The sequence below is a fragment of the Vipera berus genome (genome assembly GCF_964194415.1).
Source record: "Vipera berus genome assembly, chromosome: 12".
Classification (NCBI taxonomy): Eukaryota; Metazoa; Chordata; class Lepidosauria; order Squamata; family Viperidae; genus Vipera; species Vipera berus.
Genome location: NC_138215.1, coordinates 21246854 through 21268021, shown reverse-complemented (window position 1 = coordinate 21268021; position 21168 = coordinate 21246854). Strand labels below are relative to the sequence as shown.

Here is a 21168-nt window from a genome sequence, read left to right as displayed (position 1 = left end):
GGCTCACTTCCAGCCAAGAGACGCCGCGCCCGGCTGTGGCGGCGGCGGCGGCGGCGGGCGAGATGCTGCGCTACAGCTCGGGGCTGACGGTGACCCGCACTACGCCGAGGCAGCCGCAGGGCAGGCGGAAGGTGAGCCGGCGGCGGGGAGGCCTCCTTGCCCGGAGAAGCGGCCGGGGCCCCTCGTGGAGGAGGGAGGGGAGGCTCTTGCAGACCGGCCGCCCCAGCCGGGCCTCGCGGCTCCCTCCGCTGCGCCTCCGGCCCGCCCGCCGCCCGCCTTTCCCCGAGTGGCCCTGGAAGCCAGGAGCCCCCGGGTCGCTTGCCCGCCCGCCTTCGTCTGCAGGCTGGCAAGCGCGCTGGCTTTTTCCCGGCCAGGAGGCCCCGGACGGGCAGAAAAGCCCCGCTGCGTTCCGGCGTCTTGGGCGGCGCGGGCTCCGGAGGCGGACCCGGAGGGCCCGTCGGGCTGTGTGGACCGACGCCAAAGGACGGGCGCCTGGACTCCGCGACGACATGCGGCGGCTTTGGGAGGGTCTGGCAATTCCGGTCTCGGCGGCGGGCTTGCTGCCCTTGCCCGGCCGCGTGAACCTGGTACTCTTGACACGAGAAGAGGGCTGCGTGGGGCCAGGATGCGCACTCTTTGCACGCTCCGGGGAAGCCTTGTCTCCGCCTTCGGAGGGCTGCGATGCGATGGTGACACTTATCGTCATCTTTCCCCTAACCGAGTGTCACTCAGACATTCAGTTTTAGTAAGGCAGAACGATGATAGAGGTTTCGTGCACCAAAACCAGCGAGTCAAGTAAAAAAATATTAGGTTGTTTTAGTGCATTACTTACATCATCTGTAAATATTGTAAACCTGACTGGTGCCCCCAAATGTATGTTTATTTTCCCTTGGAAGACGCTGTATAATGGCTGCAGAAGCAGTGAGCTTCTGCCATCAGCTTCATTCCCTTTTTCTTTGTAAAACTTCCCATGCTGCTTACTCCATAAGATCATTGCATAATAAGTTGAAGCTGAACGAGGTGAGTTCTGAGGAAAGTCCCCTGCCCTTCGACAGCATGTAGTCGTTTCTGAGTTGAGCTGCCCTTCACCTTGGCTGCTGACCTGCCCCAAATTAAAGGGAGCAACCTTTCCTCTTTGGAAAGAGAGAGAGGGTTGTAAGTGGCATCCTTGCTGTCCTCCAGGCAAACATCTGTAGGCTGCGCTTAACTCTGCCTCCGGAAGAAAGCTGGCCGCCTTGGGAAGGAAGAGATACGTCTGAAAAGACCCCAAAGGTGAGCTGGTGAGATGCAGCTGCCTGTTGCCCCTTTGCAGTAATTCAAGGGACACCCTCTGATTTGGCCTGGGCAACGGATGAGCCATTTGGAAACAAGCCAAACAAGCGTTTGGCAAGAGGGCAGATCGCGCCACAGAAACACTCTTGGTTTCTTTGGGTATATATTTCATGGGAAATTTCCTTCATCCTTTGGGGAAAAATGCAGCCAAAGCTGTACATTACCTTAATTTTGCTTTAAAAAAAGAGAAGGGGAAAAAAAGGCAGATGGTTTGGTTTTGAAGGAAAAGCTGTTGCTGGATCTTAATTTTGAAAATGTTCATAATCGAGATTCTAACCTGATTAGGAGATGATTTCGGGGGCAAATATCCTTTTCCCAACTTGAGGGACCCTCTGAGGTGATCACTACAGGGAGATGGGCTGGTTGAGATGGGGCGGGGATGTTTGGGCCTTGTACGGAATTGTGCTTTTGAGTGGACATTATTTAGTTCTTCCCCTTGCATGGTTTTCCTGACTTAATTGCTGTTTGTACTGTGGGGAGAAAATACCCATAATAATATCTGAAACTTAAATTGGTGAAAGACTGTGAGGGAAAGGGTTTGTAGACTCCTGCAGAAGCGGGGGGGGGGGGTGTGTGTCAGGGGCGGCACAGGTGCCTCATTAGTGCAAAGAGGAGCTTTCATTGCTCACATCGCATGTGCCAGGCCAAAGTGACAGAGTTCCCTTCTTCCCCACCTGGAACGTCCAGCAGAGTCATCTGAATTTTCTAACAGCTTTCTTATCGCCACACCCATGGCTTTATGAAGTCACGTGAACATCCCTGCGATCTGTTGGTGCCAGTCAGCCTTTTGCAACACAGCTGCAATCTGCCCTCTGAGTGACAATGCAGGCTGGCCGGGCTGGTGCTCCAGTGAGAACACTAAATTGCCCAGCAAAGAGCTTCTCTACTTCCTGGGTCCTGAGCAGACTTTACTGATGATCTCTTGTTGCCTTGGTCAGAGGGGGTGGGGCAGAGAGATGGGGGTGGAGGAGCCGCTCTGCAGATCCACCTGGAGGAGCCACCTCGGCCATAAATGTCAGAGCTTGCTGGGCCAACAAAGAATCCCCACCCCCCTCTTCCTGCTCAAAGTGACTGGGGCATTGCACAGCCAAAGGGGCCAAAGGTTACTGAAAATCTGGTTAGATCACCCTGGAGGCTGCTCTCCGGATCCTGATGTGCTAATCTGCCTTCACGCAGGAAAAATGGGGATGGCTGCACTGTAGTGGGAAGGGAAAGCCAAGCAGGAGGCTTGGAGCAAGGGTGGAACAAGTGCTGGGGCAGGAGTGGCGAGGCCCAGTTCCCCTCTGGGCTCCATCTCCGAGGCCTTCAGCTGCTCGCCTGGCAGGGAGTTCGAATCCACCAGTGGCTGCAGGAAAGTTTTGCTTCTCCAGCCAAGTACCTTCCTGTTGACCTGAAGAGCAACTCTCCCCTGTTGCACTGCAGCAAACAGGATGATCCTGCCGGGGAACGTTGGAAATAATAAGCATATTTCTCATACTCTTACGATGTGGCATTTGTGGGGAGGGAGTCAGGCTTAACTGAAGCAGCGAACTTAGGTTTTATTAAAAACCTGTAGCACAATTTATACTGTTAACCTGACATTTTGCAGTCCTGCAGTGAGAGGGATTCAGAGATGGATGGCAGTATTAACTCAAATCCTACATCAAAAATGTGTACCAGATTTGTTGTACTGTTTTATTCGTCCAGGCCTCGGTTATGTAACTTCACAAATATACTGATTTGCCCCCAGAAGGCAGCCACAGAGCACCCCATCGGCTTATCAGCCTCAATACCTTTTAAAAAACAGGAAGTCTAGAGTATTAATATATCACCGATGACCCAGATGATGTTCCCCAAGGGATCCCTTGGAAACCAGTTTAAGTGGTTTTTGCTCTGTTCGGTTTAAGGAATCGGTTACACAACCCAACCTCCTTGCATGGACAAGGAGGATTAGAGAGGAATCCTATGAATGCTGCTCAGAAATACACACCATCATGTTCAAGAGGGGTCCCTCCTAGGTAATTGTGTGTTGGATTAGAGTCTCCGGATTTAATTAAATTTGTTTCTACATAAAGTTAAGTTTTGTGTAAGGATAGCTCATTGCTGAACTATGACAGGCTATCTTGAGTGGGAAGAATGTGATACTTTGAGCAGTGCCAGAACTTCCCATTCCATACATATTCTTCAGAAGGGCACATACTTCTGAACTGGCTATGCCCAGTTCCAGTCACTTCACTCCTTAGTGCTGGAGAGGAGCTGTTAGCTATGAACGATCTTATAGTCAAGTGTTGGATATGAAAACAAAACTATTTTATCCAGGAAATGAAAAACTATTTTTGCATCTGGCACTCCACCCAGTTCCTATGTGGAAACGCCTTCCTCCCCACCTCTTGTCTAAACAAAACAACTTGTTTTACATGATAAGTCTGAATGCCATTAGGCAATGAGGTGACTATATCCACGTATTGCAACAGAGCGGCTTATATTGATGTTTTAAACAATGAATTAAAATTGGATGTCAAATGCTCTCTGGGCATTAAAGGCAACTCCTGCAAGAGTTTCTGGAAGGGCAAAGGAGCAGAACCGGCCTTGGCTTCTGTCAGCATTTTAAGTTGCATGACACCCTCTCCCTTCTCTGGATGAATGCTTGCAATAACAACGTTCCTGAGGAAGACAAATTAGTTTTAAAAGGTAGTTGAATTAGTAGTCTAGAACTGTGTGTGTTTCTTTTCTGCCTTATCTATCTGTTCATAGCTTGGTTCAACTAGCTTTGGCTGATGATGCGGTTCCCTCTGTGGAAACACAGAAGGTGCTGAGAGAGGAACATAGGAAGACCCGGGCCCGTCTAGGCGGGCTACTTCTTTTCCCCAGAGGGTCACCAGACGCTGCCCAGGGAGGCAGGCAGCGAGTAGCCCTTCCTCCTGCTGCCCTCCAGCCATGCCTGGGAGACTTCTGCCCTGCTCTGAAGACAGGGCCAGAGTGGCCCACGATCTCTCCCTCCGTTCTCGGGTGATGAACCGAAGTCAGGGTTGCGCCACCCATTGGCCTTTGGAGCAGTTTTAAGGCAGAGCACATTCTGGTAATATTACTTGATGTTTAAAAAGTTTTATCTTGAAGATCCTTATGAAATTGTTAGAAAAGTCATACAATAATGTGTTACTTTTCCTTTTCTTTACATTTATAACTTTTGAATATACTCCTACAGCAACTCTACCAAACACCTGAAGGATTGTCTGCCGGGGACTTAAAGCATGGTGTTGTGTATGGTGTAGTGCACCGGTCTGATGACAACCATAACAAAGAAATGGTGGTTTATGGATGGTCAGCTCACCAACTGAAGGAAGAAATGAGATACATACGAGATGTGAGTCACATTTTTATAATATTGTTCTTGCAGGAAGGAAAGGACTTTGATCGGCTGCTGCTCCCTTGCCCATCCTTTCCTTCTGTCCCCAAAGCAAACGTTTCTCTCCTTCTCGGTCCAACACTCTGCCGGCTTTGCTTCCAGTTGCAGGATGGGGGCCGTTCACTTCCATTTACTCTCTGCATTCAGTTCTGGTTTCTGTCTGAACAAAATTGCAAAATGAAGTCAACTTGTTGTCTGGAATATAATTTGCATATTTTTACATTTTGCAAAGTATCCCGTGCATTTGAATGCCCGGTGCATGTATCACTGACCAGATGCCCCCGTAGACATGGCCACCTCACTCATGAATCTGCAGGGTGTTGGTCACTAAGTAGAGAGGAATGCAGGAAGGGGCCTTATCTCACGTTAGGTTTTGCCTGGGTCTGTCTATCCCAACTGCAGGCAAATCTCGGAGGGCAGCAGGGCTACCTTGTGCCCCACCTACCCCCGAAGCTCTTCAGGGGCTGGATGCAGAGCAGGCCCCTCCCTAAGCAAACCTCCTCCGTCAACAAGTGGAGGGGCCCTGGGCATCCTTCCGGTCTCCCCTCTCAGACTCGGGAGCAGAATGGAGGCCAAAAAACCCACGTGGGACAGGGCAGGTGGGGAGCCTCCCTTACTCAGCCATAGGCTGCCCTCCTCTTTAAGGCGGTGGGACACGAGTGGAGATGTCATCTGGCTCTGCAAATGGGGGGGGAGCCCTTGGCTCCCGGGCTTAGCTGAGGAACTGCATTTTGAGCTGTGAGAGGTCTGACATTATACCTGCCCCAGATCCCAGATATGAGAAAGGAACAGGCAGGATTTTCTTAAATTGTTTGGTTTCCTGTTACTTTTATAAACATTTGATTATTTAGACTCTGAAAATTACCATTTACCCAGCATGGAGAACAATTTTATGTATTGTAACCTTTCTGTTCCAGGTGAGATTAACTTTAGAAAGAGTAAGAAACAAAATGTATGGAGAATACGATGAAATGAAACGCAAAATCCAGCAGCTCTCAAGTGAGCTGGCGGTGAGTGCCGCTGGGCTTGAACTTCTTCCTTTCCCCTTTCGGAGCTGCCTTGTGGGCCTCTGGCCCATCCACGTGGGGGTCTGACGCTCAGGCTCCAGCTTCATTGCCTACCAAACTGAGGCTTTCTCAGCGTGGCGGGGAGCCCTCTCCCCTGCCCAGCTGCAGCCGCCTCCTCCCAGCGGAGGGGGTCTTTCTCACATCCCTTTCACAAGAGACTCCTCCTGTGCTGGTCTAGATCCGCACCTGTCTTGGGTGATCAAGCGTTTTACAGAGCAATTTAGTAATACGTGTTTATGAAAAACATGGATCGCCTTTGCTGCAGCATCCTTTACACTCCAATGGCTTTTGCATTGGCGGGCCATCCTGACAGGTACGGCTCAGTGTGCTGATACCCTGGTTGGCGGCCTGGTGTTGCCTGGCCTGGCTTGCAGATTTCTGCTTCTCTTACCTTCAAGCCACGTTTGTTTTCTTTGTAATACCAAGGAGCCGCCTCTGTTTTAGATCTCTATATTGGAGTGCAAGAACTGGTGTAACCTTACATTTTTTTTGTAAATCTTTTCCCTGAAGTCCACCTGGGTTGGGATTTGTACTCGAATCTTTTCTTCAGTGTCTCTTTAAAGGGAATATTTTATTTGGCTATGTGGAGCTGCTGCTCATCCCTGCCAGCTGTTGGTGGACTGCCATGGAAGGTCAGCAGCAGCTCCTTGGGAGTTAGTGAGCACGTGTGGATTCAGCAGCTTGCCAGGGGGGAGGTGGCACAATTTTTTTGCCAAGACAGGTTCCAGCCTTACTTCCCTGCAAGCAGTTTGTGCTCTGGCAAATGTACCAAGCTTGCCTTTTCTTTTATGGGCTTCCAATAAAAGTCATTGGATGTTAAATCCAAACAGGCCCAACTGCTGCCTCTGTGCAATTCCTGCTCCCTCCGACTCAAACCTGGCATTGCTTCTGCAGGTATCACATGCTGAACAGGCATCCCTGGAAAACCACATCCAGGTCCACGCAGCAGCCCTGGAGAGTTTCCGGGAAATGAGCAGCTCGCTGACCTCAGCCTCCATTGAGCTGCAGGTAAGTTGCTGATAAAGCCCACACCTCCGGAGCTCCTCCCCCACCCTGTTGGGTCAGCCTTTGGAGGGGAGGGGCTCTTCTGCAACTCCAGTGGGAGAGGGAACGGTTCGAATCTGAAATTCAGCACGCTGTAAGTTGGCTTCCTTGCTCTATATAAATGGCTTTGCTTATAAAAGAATTTTGTGCTGAAAATTCCTAGACTATTTGCAGTACTAATCCAAAGACATGGTGTTGATTTATTAATTTAATTAACTCATAGATTTTATTTTCTAACACTTGGAAATTTGCAAGGTCAGTGTGCTGTATTTAAACATGTGACAGAAGTGATCATAACTCTGGAAGTATATTTTTTAGTATGGTAATATACAAACATAATAAACAAAAAATAGGCAAGGTGGATGTTTACTCGGTTTGCATACCACCCAGCTTCCAACAAATTTTGGTGTACTCTGTTACTCTACTTCCCTCCGGTCATCCAGTCATTTTTCAAATCTTAACGATGTTTCTTGGGTCATTCACCACCCAGAGTCCCCTGGAGCTAGACAGTCAATAGATTTAAATAAATCAATAAATCTTGGATGAATTTAAGCCAGAAGATTATTTGTTACTCTCTTCTAACAGAACATGTATTTTGCAAATTTTCCTTCTTAAGAAACCCAGAAGAGTTAGTTAATTCTTTGCAGTTCTTGCTGAAAAGTACATTAAAAAAAAGAATTCATCCTAATTTTCTTCAAGCTGTTGTGAATTAATTTTGTATTTTATTGCACACTTTTTCAGAAAACCTTAGTTGATGTTACTTTGGAGAATACAGTTATACATGACCAGATACAGAACCTGAAGCAAACTCATGAACAGTCCATGGAAAAACTGAAGGAAAAGCAGAAGGAACTGGAAACGGCCAAGGTGGAAAATCAATTGCTCCGCCTCAAGGTGAGCAGCGGGAATGCCTGCCACGGATTTCAGCTCCCAGAATAGCATCCCAGACCATCAACTGGCTGGAAACTTTTGGCTCTGAAGCAAAGAGGGGTGATCAGGCAAGACTTAATCTCTAAATTTGCCCACATTTCTGCTTTCAGTGCCACTTAGGGATTACAGGCATCTGCATTCAGCTTGCCCCAGTTGTCCCAGCAACTGTTTTCCTATAGGAGATGCTGAGCTGCCCTGTTCTCAAAGCAGGTTTTGCTTGAAGGCCTCGGCCCATTTCCTTCTCCCCCCCCCCCCGGCGCCCCCCTCTCCATGCAGGCAAGAGGAACAGAAGCCACATAACAAAAGGCCACGTGCTACTGTTACTAGTTGAAGTTCACCCAGCGAGGGGCAGAAGTCTTGCAGACATCACCTGGGTGTCTTGCGCAAGGGCAGGACTCTTCTTATGAGCCCTCCTTTTTACTCAGATCCATTTGGCTGCCATAGACAAAGTTGATTTTCCATGGGCAGCATCTATTTCTCTCTTGCATTTCTTTCATTAAATAGAGTCCCCCCCACCTTTTTTTCTATTTTTTTAAAATAGGTGGAAAGCTCCCAAGAAGCAAATGCAGAAGTCATGAGAGAGATGACCAGGAAACTATATAGTCAGTATGAAGAAAAGCTTCAAGAAGAAGAACAGAAACATAAACTCGAGAAAGAAACCCTCCTTGTACGTGGGCCGCCCTGGCATTCCCTTCGGAAGGGCTGCTGCTGTTAGTGGAGATCAGGGTTGAAGAGTCAGTTTATGGGGTGGCTTTTGCAATCTGTGGACAGGAGTTTTCAAAAATTAACAGTAGAAATTCAGTTTGCTAAATTACCAGATTGAATGGGGCTCTTCTGGTGTGGCTTGTTGGAGTGAGTAAAGGACATCTGTGCTTTTATCCAATTTCCAGTTGTACAGAAGAGTGATATACATATAGAAAATGTTTTACTTAATGCAGAATGTCCTCTCTTAAAATATGACTTTGGTGAGGAATAAGGATCCCTAAGCAAGCTGAGAAATATGCTGATGGCAGTGGCTTTGTGCCTATTACCTGGAAGTCAGTCTCAAGTTAAGCTGACTTTAGCCAAAAAGGAAGTTCAGGTTTCCCAGCTTTGAGAAAACTCAGTTTCCAAATAAGCATTTGGGCAACTGGGGGGAGGGGGTAAGAGATGGTGTCTTTTCTATAGTTCTGTATGAATTCACTTCTTTTCCCTGGGGATTTTAATAGATGTAAAATCATTGAGAGTAGATTATGGTTTTGCCAGGAGGGACGTGGACACTTGTTTGTGGAAGACCAGGAATGGGTGGCTTCTTGTTGCTGCAAGCCATTCTTAGGATCTGGGGAAAGTGGGGAGCAACCCCTTGTTAGAAGCCAGGCGGCCCGTGGAATTGCCAGCCCAGGGAATGTGATCTCCTGTGTTTCTTTCTCGGAAGGTGGAAACGAATCGTTTACTTACGGCCATTGAGGATGCCAATAAGGAGATGAGAGTTACAGAGACAAGTTTGCAGGAAAAAGACCAGCGAATTGGAGAGCTGGATCGACTCATCTGGCGCATGGAAGATGTAAAAGCATCACTCAAGGCTCTTTCTCAATATAAGGGGATGGATGTCTGTCTGTGTGGGGGGAGGAGTATTTATTCCATGCTCTTCGCACATTGCAAAATTAAAATCCCTCAATTTTTTGCAGTCCACAATATTTCACCTACATAGCATGATGGCCAGGGACTTCCCTTTTTATCATTTTCCTGCAATCCATATATTCAAATATTTATTCTAGAGAGCTTATCGTGTCTGCTCCTTGGTCTGCAGACAAAAGATCCCTTTTGCAGCTGGAAGGCAGAGAGACCAGGCTGGTCTTCCTTCCTTCCCACGGGCTGCTCCTGGAAGGGAAGGGGTTCAGCCTCCAAGTATCTGCCAAGTCCACCAGCCGTGCCAGGAATGGACAATGTAGGTTTGCAATGCCAAAGAGCGTGATGAGTTTTCAGAAGCCAGAATGACGTGTCAGCAGACTGCTTTCTCTTAGGAACTCACAATTTGCCTAGGAAAACAAGCCCTGCTGCCCATATAATTCAGGCCACCGGAAAGGCAGGTCTGCTGAACTGGTTGTAGTAGATTCTCTCTCCAGAATGTAAAAGTGCACTTTTTCCCAGGCATCTTCCTCTTCCTTGGCCTGGAGGCCTTCAGACCCTTCTCAGTGCTGCTCCTTTCACTTACTTGACAGGTTGAGTCCATAGGGAGAGGTTGGCTGGAGCAGGATTGACCTGTTGAGATTAGGTTCCAAAGGGTTATTTTTTTTACTTGAGGACCAGCATGGAGCTCCAGAGAGCTGGAGATGGGGAGTTCATCAAGCCTTGGTTTGAGTGACTATTAGAGGGTGGCGCTCTTGATTTCCCTGGACAGATTCTTGCACTAGAAGATTCACAGGCGATTTGTTTGGAATCTATAAATTGACAACAGGTTTATTAAAGTTGCGACCTCACAGGCTGCAATAAAATCTCTTGACAGAGAGAGAAGTGAAATGCGAGACAGGTCTTGGGAGAGGTATCCCGGCACTGTCCTTAGTCCCAGCACTGAGTCTTGCTTTGGAAAGTCAATGCCTTCACTTACTTGACTGGCATGATGGCTACTGAGGGAGATCCAGTCATTGATTAAAGCAAAGTGTATTCATTTCTCTATTTATCTCCTCAGGAACGCCATCAGTTGCAAGAGCAATTAATACAGTATGAAATGCAACTACAAGGAGCAGGTGTTTACGACCAGTCCAGCCAACCAAGGTAAGATCACCTGTTGGGAACTTGGTCTTCAGGTTCTCTTGGGGAGGCTACTCGGTTGGAACAGGGATGTGTCTAGATGTCCTGCTCCCATCCTGGAAGGTCTGTTCGAGCAGGCCTGGGGAGGTGATAGTGACCACGGCAAGCTGGACTCTGTTCTGGAAAGCAGGAAGCAGAAAGTGCAGGATCAATGGAGAAACCTTAGCAGAGGAAAAAAAATCTCAGGCCAGAATTCTTGAAAGCCCTTAAAGAACCAGCTGGGACCCATTTTTACTTAAAGGGGGGCAGGAAGGGCTGAAGCTCTTTGGCTTCAGCTCCCTTACAGCCTTCCCCACCTGTCTGATCCACTTCTCAACACAGCTAAGGAAACTTTCTCCTGTGAGGCAAAAATACATAGAGCTTCTGGGAAAGCAACATACCAAAGAGTATAATGGGTTTTTTTTAATGGGCCTATTTCCTTGGTCAGGTCTCTCAAGTTGGAGGAAATAACTGACAGTCTCCGAGAACGAATCCAGCACCTGGATGACATGGTTCTGTGTCAGCAGAAGAAAGTCAAGCACATGGTTGAGGAGGTGAGTTGCGCACCGTGCGGAAAACCTGTAATGCATCCATACAAAGAGTCAAATGATCTGGCTGATGATTAGAGCTCCTAAGGAAAAATCCCAAGAGCAGAGTAACATCCAAGAAAAACAGGTTCTCCTGCTTTGTGGTGAAGTTCTCACACTTCATGTAAGTTTCCAGAAGAAATTTTAAAACAGCTGTCTTGAATGTGCACATCCAGATCAGGGTTTAGTACCGTGGTAGTGAACCTATAGCACGCGTGCCGCAGGTGGCACGCAGAGCCCTCTCTGTGGGCACGTACGCAGTCATCCCAGTCCTAGGCCTTCAGCTGGGTTTAATAAAACCTTTTTGCTTTAGGCTTCCGACGCTGTGTGCACACAAAAAAAGGTTCATTCAATCAATTTCAACTTCTTGTGGGGAAAAAAACATCACACAAAGTTGGAATTGATTGAACTTTTTAGTCCCGCCCAGTCTGCTGTTACCAGTGCAGCCATGCCCGCCCAACGGGTCACGCCTAGCCAATGGACCATACCCACCCAATAGGCCATGCCCACCCGGTACCCGACAATACATAAGTGGGTTTGGGGTTGTAGTTTGGACACTTGGTCTCTAAAAGGTTCGCCATCACTGCCCTAAGTGGAATTTTCCTCCAGTGGGATTTTCCCATGTATTTTACCAGGAAACATAGATAGGGCAGCCTAGAAAACTCAGTGCCCTCCTAACCATACCCAAGCACTCCAAGTTTGTTGGCGATGTCCATTTTGCTCTCCGAGTTCCTGGTGACCTAACCCTAACCCTAAGAATGAAGTAAATATCCACATAGAAGTTGATGTATTTTGTGAACCTTTGTGATATGAAATTAGCCCTTAGTAAGACTGAAAGAACTACCACTAAGTAGGTGTTGACCAATTATAGCTCCTTGTTCAGGTATTGGACCTTTCCCCCTCAGGCTGGCTAGGAGAAGGGAGGACAGGATGGGTCTGGAAGGAAGGTGTGAAAAGAAGTGGCCTTATCTGAGAAACTGTTTGCAGTCCGCTTTTACAGCGCCCTTCCCCTAACCCACTGCATCACGCTGTCTCTAGGTTATGGCCCATGAGCTCTTCTCCACATTTAGCCTGAGATTCATTGGATGATGATAGATGGGAGTCACCCAGCACAAAAAGAGGCAGGATCCTTGACATACCATGGAGAAAAATTACTCTGGTGCCAGCCAAGGAATATTCTCCAAACTGGATTGTGATATTGTAGCTCACCTGGAATGATGGCAGTCCAGCTAGAAACGGTCCAAAAGAAGAAACCCTGAAATCTCTTAGCCATAAACACTGTGAGCCCAGCATGAGGGCTTGCCTTTGCAATGATTCCTGAACGCTGAATGGGAAGAAGGCAACCCAGAAGAATCCTGTCTCGGCATTCCCCTTTTGGATGGAGCTAAAAAGGGGATCTCTTCATCTTATTGTGGATTCCAAAACGTAAAGCATGATTGGGAATGAACACACACAACTATATTGCACCAGACTTCAAGAACTTGTGATATTTTCATGTCATTCCCATTGCAAAATGTGAGCCAAGGCTTGTCGAGACTGAGCACAGAAGGAAAAGCGGTAAAGAGGGCTTGAAGTATTTCATCATCTAAAGGCAACTCTTTGCAACGACAATCACAGACATTGTCAGAAAATGGGAGAGAGTTAAGCTGTGTCCTGTCCACCCGCCACTGGGAGCATAGGTGCACTGAGAGCCTCCTGAGAGTCTTCAGTGGAATTCCACTCGGCTTGGATTGGGCAGAGATTCTGCGCAGACCGAAATGCACAGCTGGCTCCAGAAGCAAAACAATTCCTTTTGTTCTGGTGACATTTGTATTAATAGGTGACTTGTGTTAATAAACGTGTAGAGGTCTAAGCTGTTCCCCGGTTCTCCTTATCAGATAAGTCCTTCTCCACTCCACATTCCTCTTACATAGCATTCTGCTTTTGGTTGTTCTCTGGATGGATGAACCTGGAGGACACCTTCAGTAAACTAAACTGGTAGTAATGAAAGCTGAAAGGGCCTTTTTTTGGCCTGTGATTCTGGAGAGTTGCTAATGATAGTTTAGCAATATCGAGTCAGAAGGCCCAGCAGTCTTACAGGACAATGACATCCTTTGCAATGAAAGCCAAAATGGCTTCTTCTGACTCCTGCATGCTTTCTACAGTTGATGGGGAGTCCAGGTGGAGGGGCAAAGTCCAGGGAGAACATCCTGGGAAACGGGACTTTCTGGCTACTGTGAAAGACAAGGATATCCAAGGAAAACTTTTTGAGTCGATGGAATGAATCTCAATGAATTGAAAACTGCCATGAAAACAGATGGGAGAAGCAGATGTCACCAAAAGTGTCCACCAGGACAGAGAAAACTGCTGGTTGTGCTTCCGTGGCAGATGTGCTGGGAGCAACTGTCAGTTTGTCCTATCTCTATACCCACTCCCCCCACCCAGCTCACTTGTTGCACTGGTGGTGGAAGATTCCCAGGGACCAAAACTGGGGCACAGAACAATCACTTGAAGGTCAGAGACTTGGTCAGTGCACTTTTTATCTTATGCTGCCTTGTGCAATATTATTATGTGGTACAATTTTGTTTATAAGAAGGTGTGCTTTAATAAATACTTTGTAATTATTTTTAAAGAAAAGCCTATTGATTCTGGACTTTGCTGTTTCACTCTCAATTGGTGGTGGCTGGGCACCGAAGCCTCCCCCAACTAGAAGGCTGATGCCTTTTTCTCTGGAATAGCGCCTTGCAGACATCAGGCTGGAAGGGCCAGAGGAGAGGACTGTCCAGGTGGGGCCCTTCAGCCCAGCTTCCAGGGATTTAGTCTTCAAAGAAGAGGTTTGGGGGCCCAGCTTCCACGCTTCTCTTGTGCCACTCTTTTGGCAACTCTGTATTTCACTGAACTCCTTTTTTTACAAAATGTCCTGTTGCTTAAAAGTTGTTATTGAAGTTTTAATAAATTGTTTCCACTTGCAATTATGTCATTTTGAAAACATTCTGTGTGTGTGTGTGTGTGTGTGTGTAATACGTTTACTAAAAACAACAAAGAGTGACTTTGCTGACTAAAGAACAAACAAGGAAAGAGTAGTTATTATTCCATGCTGCTATTACTCTAATTGAGATAAAATAATTGCCAGCTGGTCATTATTTTTAAGGGGTTGGTGTATTTGCTGTCTTGTTTGGTGTTTGTCTGAATCTTTGCTGCAGAAGCATTTCCTTTCAGGCTGATGGAGCCAGAACTGCTCTTGCACACTCATGAACACATCCAGCTCTTCCTTCCTTTTCCACCAGAACTCTCTGCTCTGACCTCCCCCGTGGTCTGGCTCCTGTCCCACCTGCTTCCCAGTGCCGATAGTGGGGAATATGTGTCATTTGTGGCTGGGGAGGCCTCTGCCAAGGTATTCTGTGGCAACAGCTCCAGTGAAATGCAGGAAACAGAGCAGTTGAAGAGGAGAAGAGCCTGCCCCGTGTGGCTCATTTAGTCTGCATTTCCTCAGAAGGCCACTGCGTCAGCCCAATTACTCGTAAGGACACTGTTTGAATTCCCAGCTTCTCCAAATGACCGCACATTTGTATGCCCAATAAATTTGTGCTCTTGTGCATTGGTCATGAGATACAAGCCACAATGTATTGCCACTGACATTTGCACTTTCTTCTAAAGAACTTGGGAGTGCATAGGATGGGCAGCAGTTTCGTGTGCAAAAGCCAGGAGTGAAAGCTGAAGCATGAATGTGTCCAAAACTCCAAGCAAACTCTATTCAGGGCAAGGAGATGTGCCCTAGCCTCGCTGGTGGAGTCTGACAGTTGGGGAGGCCTTATTTCTGAAATGGATTTCCTGCCTTTTTTCTCCATGAAAGATGTATGTTGGGGGGGACATTGGTGACCTGTTCCACAGGCCCCCTTAGTTCAGCAGGGTGTGGGGGGGGGACATGAAGACTGAACTCCTGTCCTGTGGAGATCAAACCCTCCACTTTTGAAACCTGCCAGATTGCCATGATGGGCTCAAGGGAAGCACCCTCCAAGGGATCAAGGCAGCGGGCAAGAGTCTGCTTGGCCCCCTCCCCAGGAAGGAGGGGCTCTTGAGCATCAGCAGCCCCTCCCACCCAGTGCTATGGTCCGAGGGAGAGTCCTTCCCCTGGCCTCCAGCAGCTGCCTTCCGGTCATGGCGGTGTTTCTGGCTGTAGGATTTATTTCCTGATTTTAATTTTATGTTTTGATCCTATTGGCCACTTTTGTTGCAAAGATGGGGAAAAAAACCCCTCTAAATTAAAAAAAGGAAATATTTGGATTCATTCTCGGAATCCTAAAGCAAATTCTGTTTCCTGGTGCTAAATACTTACTCGTGCCTCAATTGCAATTCGAACATTACTCAACTGTATTCTGCAAAAAAGTTTTTTAAGACTCTTCATGTCACCTAACGATAACAGAATGAATCGTGGAGAAGCTTTGATCGCGAGGTCTCCACAGTGGGTCAACTGAATGATGCTGTGGCATTTTCTGGAGTTACTGTTTTTTTGTTCTTTTTCCATAGATAGCGCTACAAAAGAGAAAGCTGAAAGAAAAGGAAATCTTTATATTACAACTTTTAGAGAAAATCTCTTTTCTAGAGGGAGAGGTAAGTTTTTGATTAACTGTCAGAACATTATCCTTACTGGTTACAACTGATCCTCACCTTTTCCTGTGTAAAATCTCGGGCTGCGTCTGTTTCAGCTGCTTTGAATTCTTTCAGTTGTGGTTTTAATTCTGGTGACTGGCTTTGATTTTCCTGAGTCATATTAGATTGCTAGCCTCCTTGGACAGGGGCTGCCTTCCTTCGTGCCTGTAAAATTCCGAAGGTTTTGAAGGTCCTCAGCAGATACCTGCATTCATCCATAACTCTGTCCGTCCTTAGATCACAATTAAAAACCACCTGTCCGAGGCCTCTTTAAGACTGGCCAGGAGACGGTGTAGTCCCTGAGTGCCAGGCTGAGTTCAAGTTCTTGTTCATCACGAAACTTCCTTGGGTCCCTCACTGCCCCCCTTTCCAATCTAGCTTAACTCACAGGATTGTTGTGAGGATGAAATGGGGGAGCTCTTTCATGGCATATCCTCCCTGCATCTTGGAAGAACATCTGGGAAATGATGCTTTAGAAAAAAGAAAAATGTGAAGTTCTGTGTTGCCCCTTCAGGGAGGCCACATTTCCCCCCTTCTGGGCAGGGCAGGGAAGGTGGAGAGACCGGTGGGCTGCATTGTGTGTCTTTCAGAACAAGGAACTGCAGGACCGTTTGGATTACCTGAGGGAGACCCAGTCCAGGCCTGAGGTGGACACCAGAGACATTGGGGTTGGATGTGACCTTCCTGCCAGGTAGCAGCCTCAAGTCATCCAGGGTCTCCTTTGCCTCCTGGGGGGAGCTGGGGAGTGTCCTACAGGGGACACATTGGGTGCTGGAGGGGTTTCCCCTGTGCCTTCGTGGGTGAGGCTGGGGTCCCTGGCAAGCATTTTGTCACGAGGCCTCCTACCAGCAGTGGGACGAAGCCCTGGCCACAGGCTCAGCCCTGCCTTTCCAGCCTGCCAACTGTGCCAACTGGCAGCTTCCACCCAGAGGGGGCTGCAGGTGAGACATTTCTGCGCACGAGAAGGCTGGCTTCATGGGCAGTTTCCGGACTGTCCTGTCTTTAATTTTCCTAGTGAGCCAAAGTTAATTTACAAAGGCTTTAAGCCAGAGAGATGTGTCAAAAAGTACCCCAACCTGCATTGGCAGTTGCCTGCAAACCTTCCCGTGACCCTGCTTCCTTGTGAGTTCAGGGATCTGTTCCTCCAGCATCCGCAACCTAATATTTGTACAGTGAATTGTGTGAAGTCTCACCTCACAGTGGGGTTGCTTCTGTCCCAACAGCCCTGAAAATGGAAGCCGACTGCCTCCTGAGGCGCTGAAGCCAGCCAGAACCTACCGCCCATTCCTGCGTGTCCTGGCATATTCTTCCAAGCACCGTGTTTTGGGCCCAGCAGCCCCCTGCGAGTGAGGCCGTACCCAGCCAGCTAGCTCGATGGGCGGAGGGGAGCAAGCAGCGCAGGCCGCCACTGAGGTCTTCGAGCACTGAGGCCATCCTGGGGACCGGGAGGCCAGCAGAGCTGCTGCTTCGGGGGAGGAAGGCAGCTCTGTGCTTCAGGCGGCTGCGCAAGAGGCTTCCATCCGGGAATTCTGGGAAATGGATCCGTGGTCCAAACTTCATCCAAGATGGCAGATATTCGTGCTTCTCTTGGAATAATATTCATTATGGTGATTTTGCTTCTGGCGGCAGCTACAGCCCAAGAGATTGCCACGTACTGTGGATGTACACCTGTGGCTCTGCCACGCTGACGATGCTCCTCAACCCTAATGCAGGAAGAGGGCACAACGGCCCAGCAAAGCACCCTGCCTTCCTCTGGGTGTGGGTGCGGGTGCATAAAGGCTTGGCCTCTCCAGATTTCTGAGCTAAGGGCACATTCATCAAGTTTATTTCCAGGTGAGAAATCTCAGCGCTCCTGAGCTGCTTTGCTCAGGGGAACCTTCCACACCTGCCTTTCCACTGCATCCAGGAAAGTCTGCTCGGGTCTTACGTGCCAGTACATGCCAGTTCTTACATTTCTACTTGTAAAGTTCCAATTCAGATGTTTAAATGGCTGCATTGTTTTATAAACCCAAGTTTTCTAAGCATTTCTCCCTTAAGGTCTTTTAAAGGAATGTCCTGTGCATAGACACCTGAATAAAGTTGTCATTCTTTGTGGAACTGCCCTATTTAACTGGTCAATGCGGCTTTATGGAGGGAGGGCTTGCTGATTCCAAAGATAATCGCTCCCCGGCAAGAGGCAAATGGTACCATCTCCACCTGCCTGAGTGCAAGCAGTCCCTGGATTAAGAGCATTCAATTTACAGACAATTTGGACTTGACTGTTACTAAAAATGGTGAATAGCATTCTTCCTTGAGCCAATGAACCCCTGAAGCTGTGCAGTGTTTTCCGAGGGTCACAAAGTGGTGTGTGCTTTTTTAATGCGCTGTTTTCATGGCTAATGAAGAAATTCTGTGACACTACAGTTTGTCAGCTCCAGGAAGAATCTACTAGTTTTAAACAGATCACGTTATTAAGCGTTTCATATGCATAGAAAAGTGAAATAAATACTATATACTAACAGTTGTCTAACTGCCAATAACCTGTCCCGAGTTGCATACAAATCTGAATTGCCAGGTTCCCCGAAACGAGGAATTACTTCTGAACGGTCCCCTTCATCGTTCCCCTTCTCTGGCCGGGAATCGGCTCCCTGGCCGTCCAAGAGGGGCGCCCGGGCAAGAACCGCCTCCACCCCGGGCAGGGCTCCTCTCCCGCCGGGACTCTAGGTCGGCTCCCGGGGCGCCCACGGCCTCGCTCCGGTTGCTGCGGGCTGGCGATCCGCATCCGGCCGACTCCGGACCCGGCGCTCGGCCGCCGCCCAGGGACGCGCGTGGGCAGCTCGACCCGCGGAGCACGGCCGCCGCTCGAGCACCAGGGGGCGGCGGCGCTGGGCGCACGGCAGAGCCGCTCCCCGGGACCCCCGAGGGCCCGCGCCGCCGCTCCCGGGTCTTTTGGCCCGCCCGGCCGCCGTAGGCACCTTCCGGGAAGATGGCGGCGCCCGGCAGGCGGCGGGGGAGCGCTGCCCCGCACGGCGAAGCCGAGACGAGCCCGCTGAGCAGGCTGGGTCTGCCGGAGCTGCGGGAGAGGCTTCTGCGGCAGGAAAGTCTGCTGGGCGACCGGTGAGGGCCGGAGGGGCGGGGGGGCGGGCGGGGGGCGGCCCGCTGCGCGCGGACTCAGCTTCTCCCTCGTGCCTCGCAGGGCGGTGGTCTCCCGGTTGCCCGACGGCGGCGAGCGCGTGCGCGGATGCGCGGCCAGGCTGCGGGCGGCGGTGGCGGAGCGCGAGCGGCGGCGGAGCGGCGGCGGCGGCGGCGGCCCCACGGCGGGGCTGGCGGGGGCGCTGGCCGGCCTCTCCTTGGCGGCGGCGGAGCGGGGCCGGCGCGGGCCCGGCGCGTGAGTACGGCGGGGTGGAGGCGAGTCCCGCGGGGTCCTTCTCGGCGCCCCGCTAAGCGCCTCTCTCCCGCAGGCGGCCCGGCGGAGCCCCCCGGAATGAGAAGCGGCGCCCGGAGGACGAGTCGGCCGCGCGGCTGCCCCCCCTGCGCCACGCGCCCGCGCAGCTGCTGCCCCTGGCCGAGTCGGTGGCGCTCCAGGCCCGGCAGGAGGAGGCCCGGCAGGTGCGGACGGGGAGCGCGGCCCGGCCAGGGATGGTGGGCCTGCCGAGCGCGGCTGGGAAGCGAGGCTCCGTCCGCACCCGCCCTCCGCTGCTGCTGCTTCTCTCCCTTGGGCGCTCTCGAGTGACCGGGGAAGCTGGGGGAAAGGCGGGGGGGGGGAGGTATTTGTGACCAGAAGGTGGAAAATAATTGCGCCATTTGGTTGGTTAAACATCGTAGAGACGAGGAATATCAAATCTGCTCCAAGCATCGCTGTTTGTTTTACCCCAGAAATGCTTCAGATTGGAATATTTCAACTTCTTTCTCTGAACACCTTCCATTTGAAGTATGACTCTATAAAGCCTTTGATGAAATGTCTGGCTTTATTTAGTCTGTGACGTATCTGTCCTAGCTGTGTCTCTTTTTGATGTTCCTCTGATATCCAGATGCTTTTTGATAGTCGCTATCTGGCAAAACTCTCATCGTCTATTGTGAATCCTCCTTTCTTTTTCTTCTCCTTGCATTTTGTAATGTTTTCTTGAAAGGAGTCTAGTGACCTGCATACCTTAAGTGTACTTGCTTTGTAATAACCTAATTTAGCTTTTTGCCTGACACTTACTCAAATGTCTGAAGCCAGGTTTTCTTTCTTCTTGTTGTAGGAAATGCAAGCTAAGGTTGCTGCCCAAAAGTTGGCTGAAAGGCTTGGGAGTAAGATGGTTCACTTTGAGCCGGAAGGGCAGATGATGACCGGCTACAGAGAAGTCAGGGATGAAGAGAGAGACAGCTCAGCTGAGGACTGATTCCATAGAGCTGGCAGATGAGAGACAGGCCTCACTGAAGGAAGTTCCCCGTGCTCAGAGCCTGTCTGCAGTGTGCTTTGCCTGTGAGCAGCATCAGTGTTGTCTAAAGCTGCACATTATTGAGGAACCTGGCTGTGGTTTGTGCTCAGCACAGCTCTGGAGCCTGATGGTCGCTCGTCACAAGCGTTGGGAAAGGACAGCAACACCTGGCCAAACAGCTTCCCAGGCTCTGCTGGGATCGAAGAGCAGCAGTGCAGGCGCAGCAGAAATCTGGCTGCCTTGCAGTCTTCTCTGGTGAGGGTTGCTCCAAAGCAAACACAGTTCGAGGCTGCAGTATTTTTTTAAATTAGTGTTGTTTTCTATATTCTTTTAAATTTACATTAAAATTAATTCTTGTTATCTCCTGGAGGAGGAAAAAAGATCATCCTGCATTAGGGTGGCTGTCTCTACTGCTCGGTGTGTCCCCCTGCCCTCCCCAAATGGACCTTGAAGCACTAAGGCCTCCGTTACGGGTGCTGAAATCCCACAGGCCTGATGGGGAGGCTGGTTTGCGTTCTGTGGGAGAGCTTGGCCTGAAAAGGCCACAGCTGTCTGGGTGTTCATTCCAGAGGATTTTCTGTTCCTCTCATAACATGACGGGAAGCCGCACTTGGCTGAGGGGGAGGCCACGGCTAGCTGGGCATTTCGCTGGCTCTGCTTTCCCAAAGGAGGAGCTGAGTTTCAGATCCAACTTTTGCCCTACTAGCATTTCAATGAGTGACTGAGGCACTTAAAGAGGTCTTGTTTGGTCACGAGGGGAGCTCGGGTGACCCTAATAAAATCTTAAGTGCAACATAGTTCAGCCCACACGAATGTCTTCCAGACAAGAGTGCAGCCTCAGTTGGGGGTTTCAAATGGGGGGCTCCTCTGTCCCCACCCTTTGTTTGGGAGCTGCAGGGCCACTGGTTGGCATTTAAAATAACTGGTTTTTTTATCAGCCTGAAGGGTAGAAGAGTTACAGTCCTTTTCCAGAGTTTTGCTTCTTATAACAATTTTGCCTCTCTAATTTACGCCCCTTTTCC

The 21168-nt window shown here is 49.5% G+C and overlaps 2 protein-coding genes across 6 annotated transcripts; both read left to right on the top strand.

Moving 5' to 3' along the window:
- On the top strand, positions 1–17701 carry MYZAP (myocardial zonula adherens protein). Of its 3 annotated transcripts, none has more exons than XM_081337512.1 (13): positions 1–131; positions 1183–1272; positions 4517–4675; positions 5635–5727; positions 6679–6792; positions 7570–7722; positions 8300–8425; positions 9173–9301; positions 10427–10512; positions 10976–11081; positions 15621–15704; positions 16334–16434; positions 16967–17701. In XM_081337512.1, exons 1-13 carry the CDS (start codon positions 63–65, stop codon positions 17091–17093), a joined length of 1437 nt encoding a protein of 478 aa, XP_081193638.1. In that variant the 5' UTR covers positions 1–62; the 3' UTR covers positions 17094–17701. The 3 variants fall into 3 exon arrangements, with proteins under 3 accessions (XP_081193638.1, XP_081193640.1, XP_081193639.1); XM_081337513.1 differs by lacking the exon at positions 1–131 and adding an exon at positions 4066–4390 and having other exon boundaries at positions 1228–1272; XM_081337514.1 differs by lacking the exons at positions 15621–15704; positions 16334–16434; positions 16967–17701 and adding an exon at positions 12153–14532.
- A 734-nt stretch (positions 17702–18435) lies between these two features.
- POLR2M (RNA polymerase II subunit M) lies at positions 18436–20536 on the top strand. Of its 3 annotated transcripts, XM_081337517.1 has the most exons (5): positions 18436–18839; positions 18919–19110; positions 19184–19331; positions 19599–19653; positions 19967–20098. In XM_081337517.1, the coding sequence occupies exons 1-4, from the start codon at positions 18709–18711 to the stop codon at positions 19635–19637; spliced, it is 510 nt and encodes a 169-aa protein (XP_081193643.1). In that variant the 5' UTR covers positions 18436–18708; the 3' UTR covers positions 19638–19653; positions 19967–20098. The 3 variants fall into 3 exon arrangements, with proteins under 3 accessions (XP_081193643.1, XP_081193642.1, XP_081193641.1); XM_081337516.1 differs by lacking the exon at positions 19184–19331 and having other exon boundaries at positions 18568–18839; positions 19967–20536; XM_081337515.1 differs by lacking the exon at positions 19599–19653 and having other exon boundaries at positions 18568–18839; positions 19967–20536.
- The last annotated feature ends 632 nt before the right edge of the window (positions 20537–21168 follow it).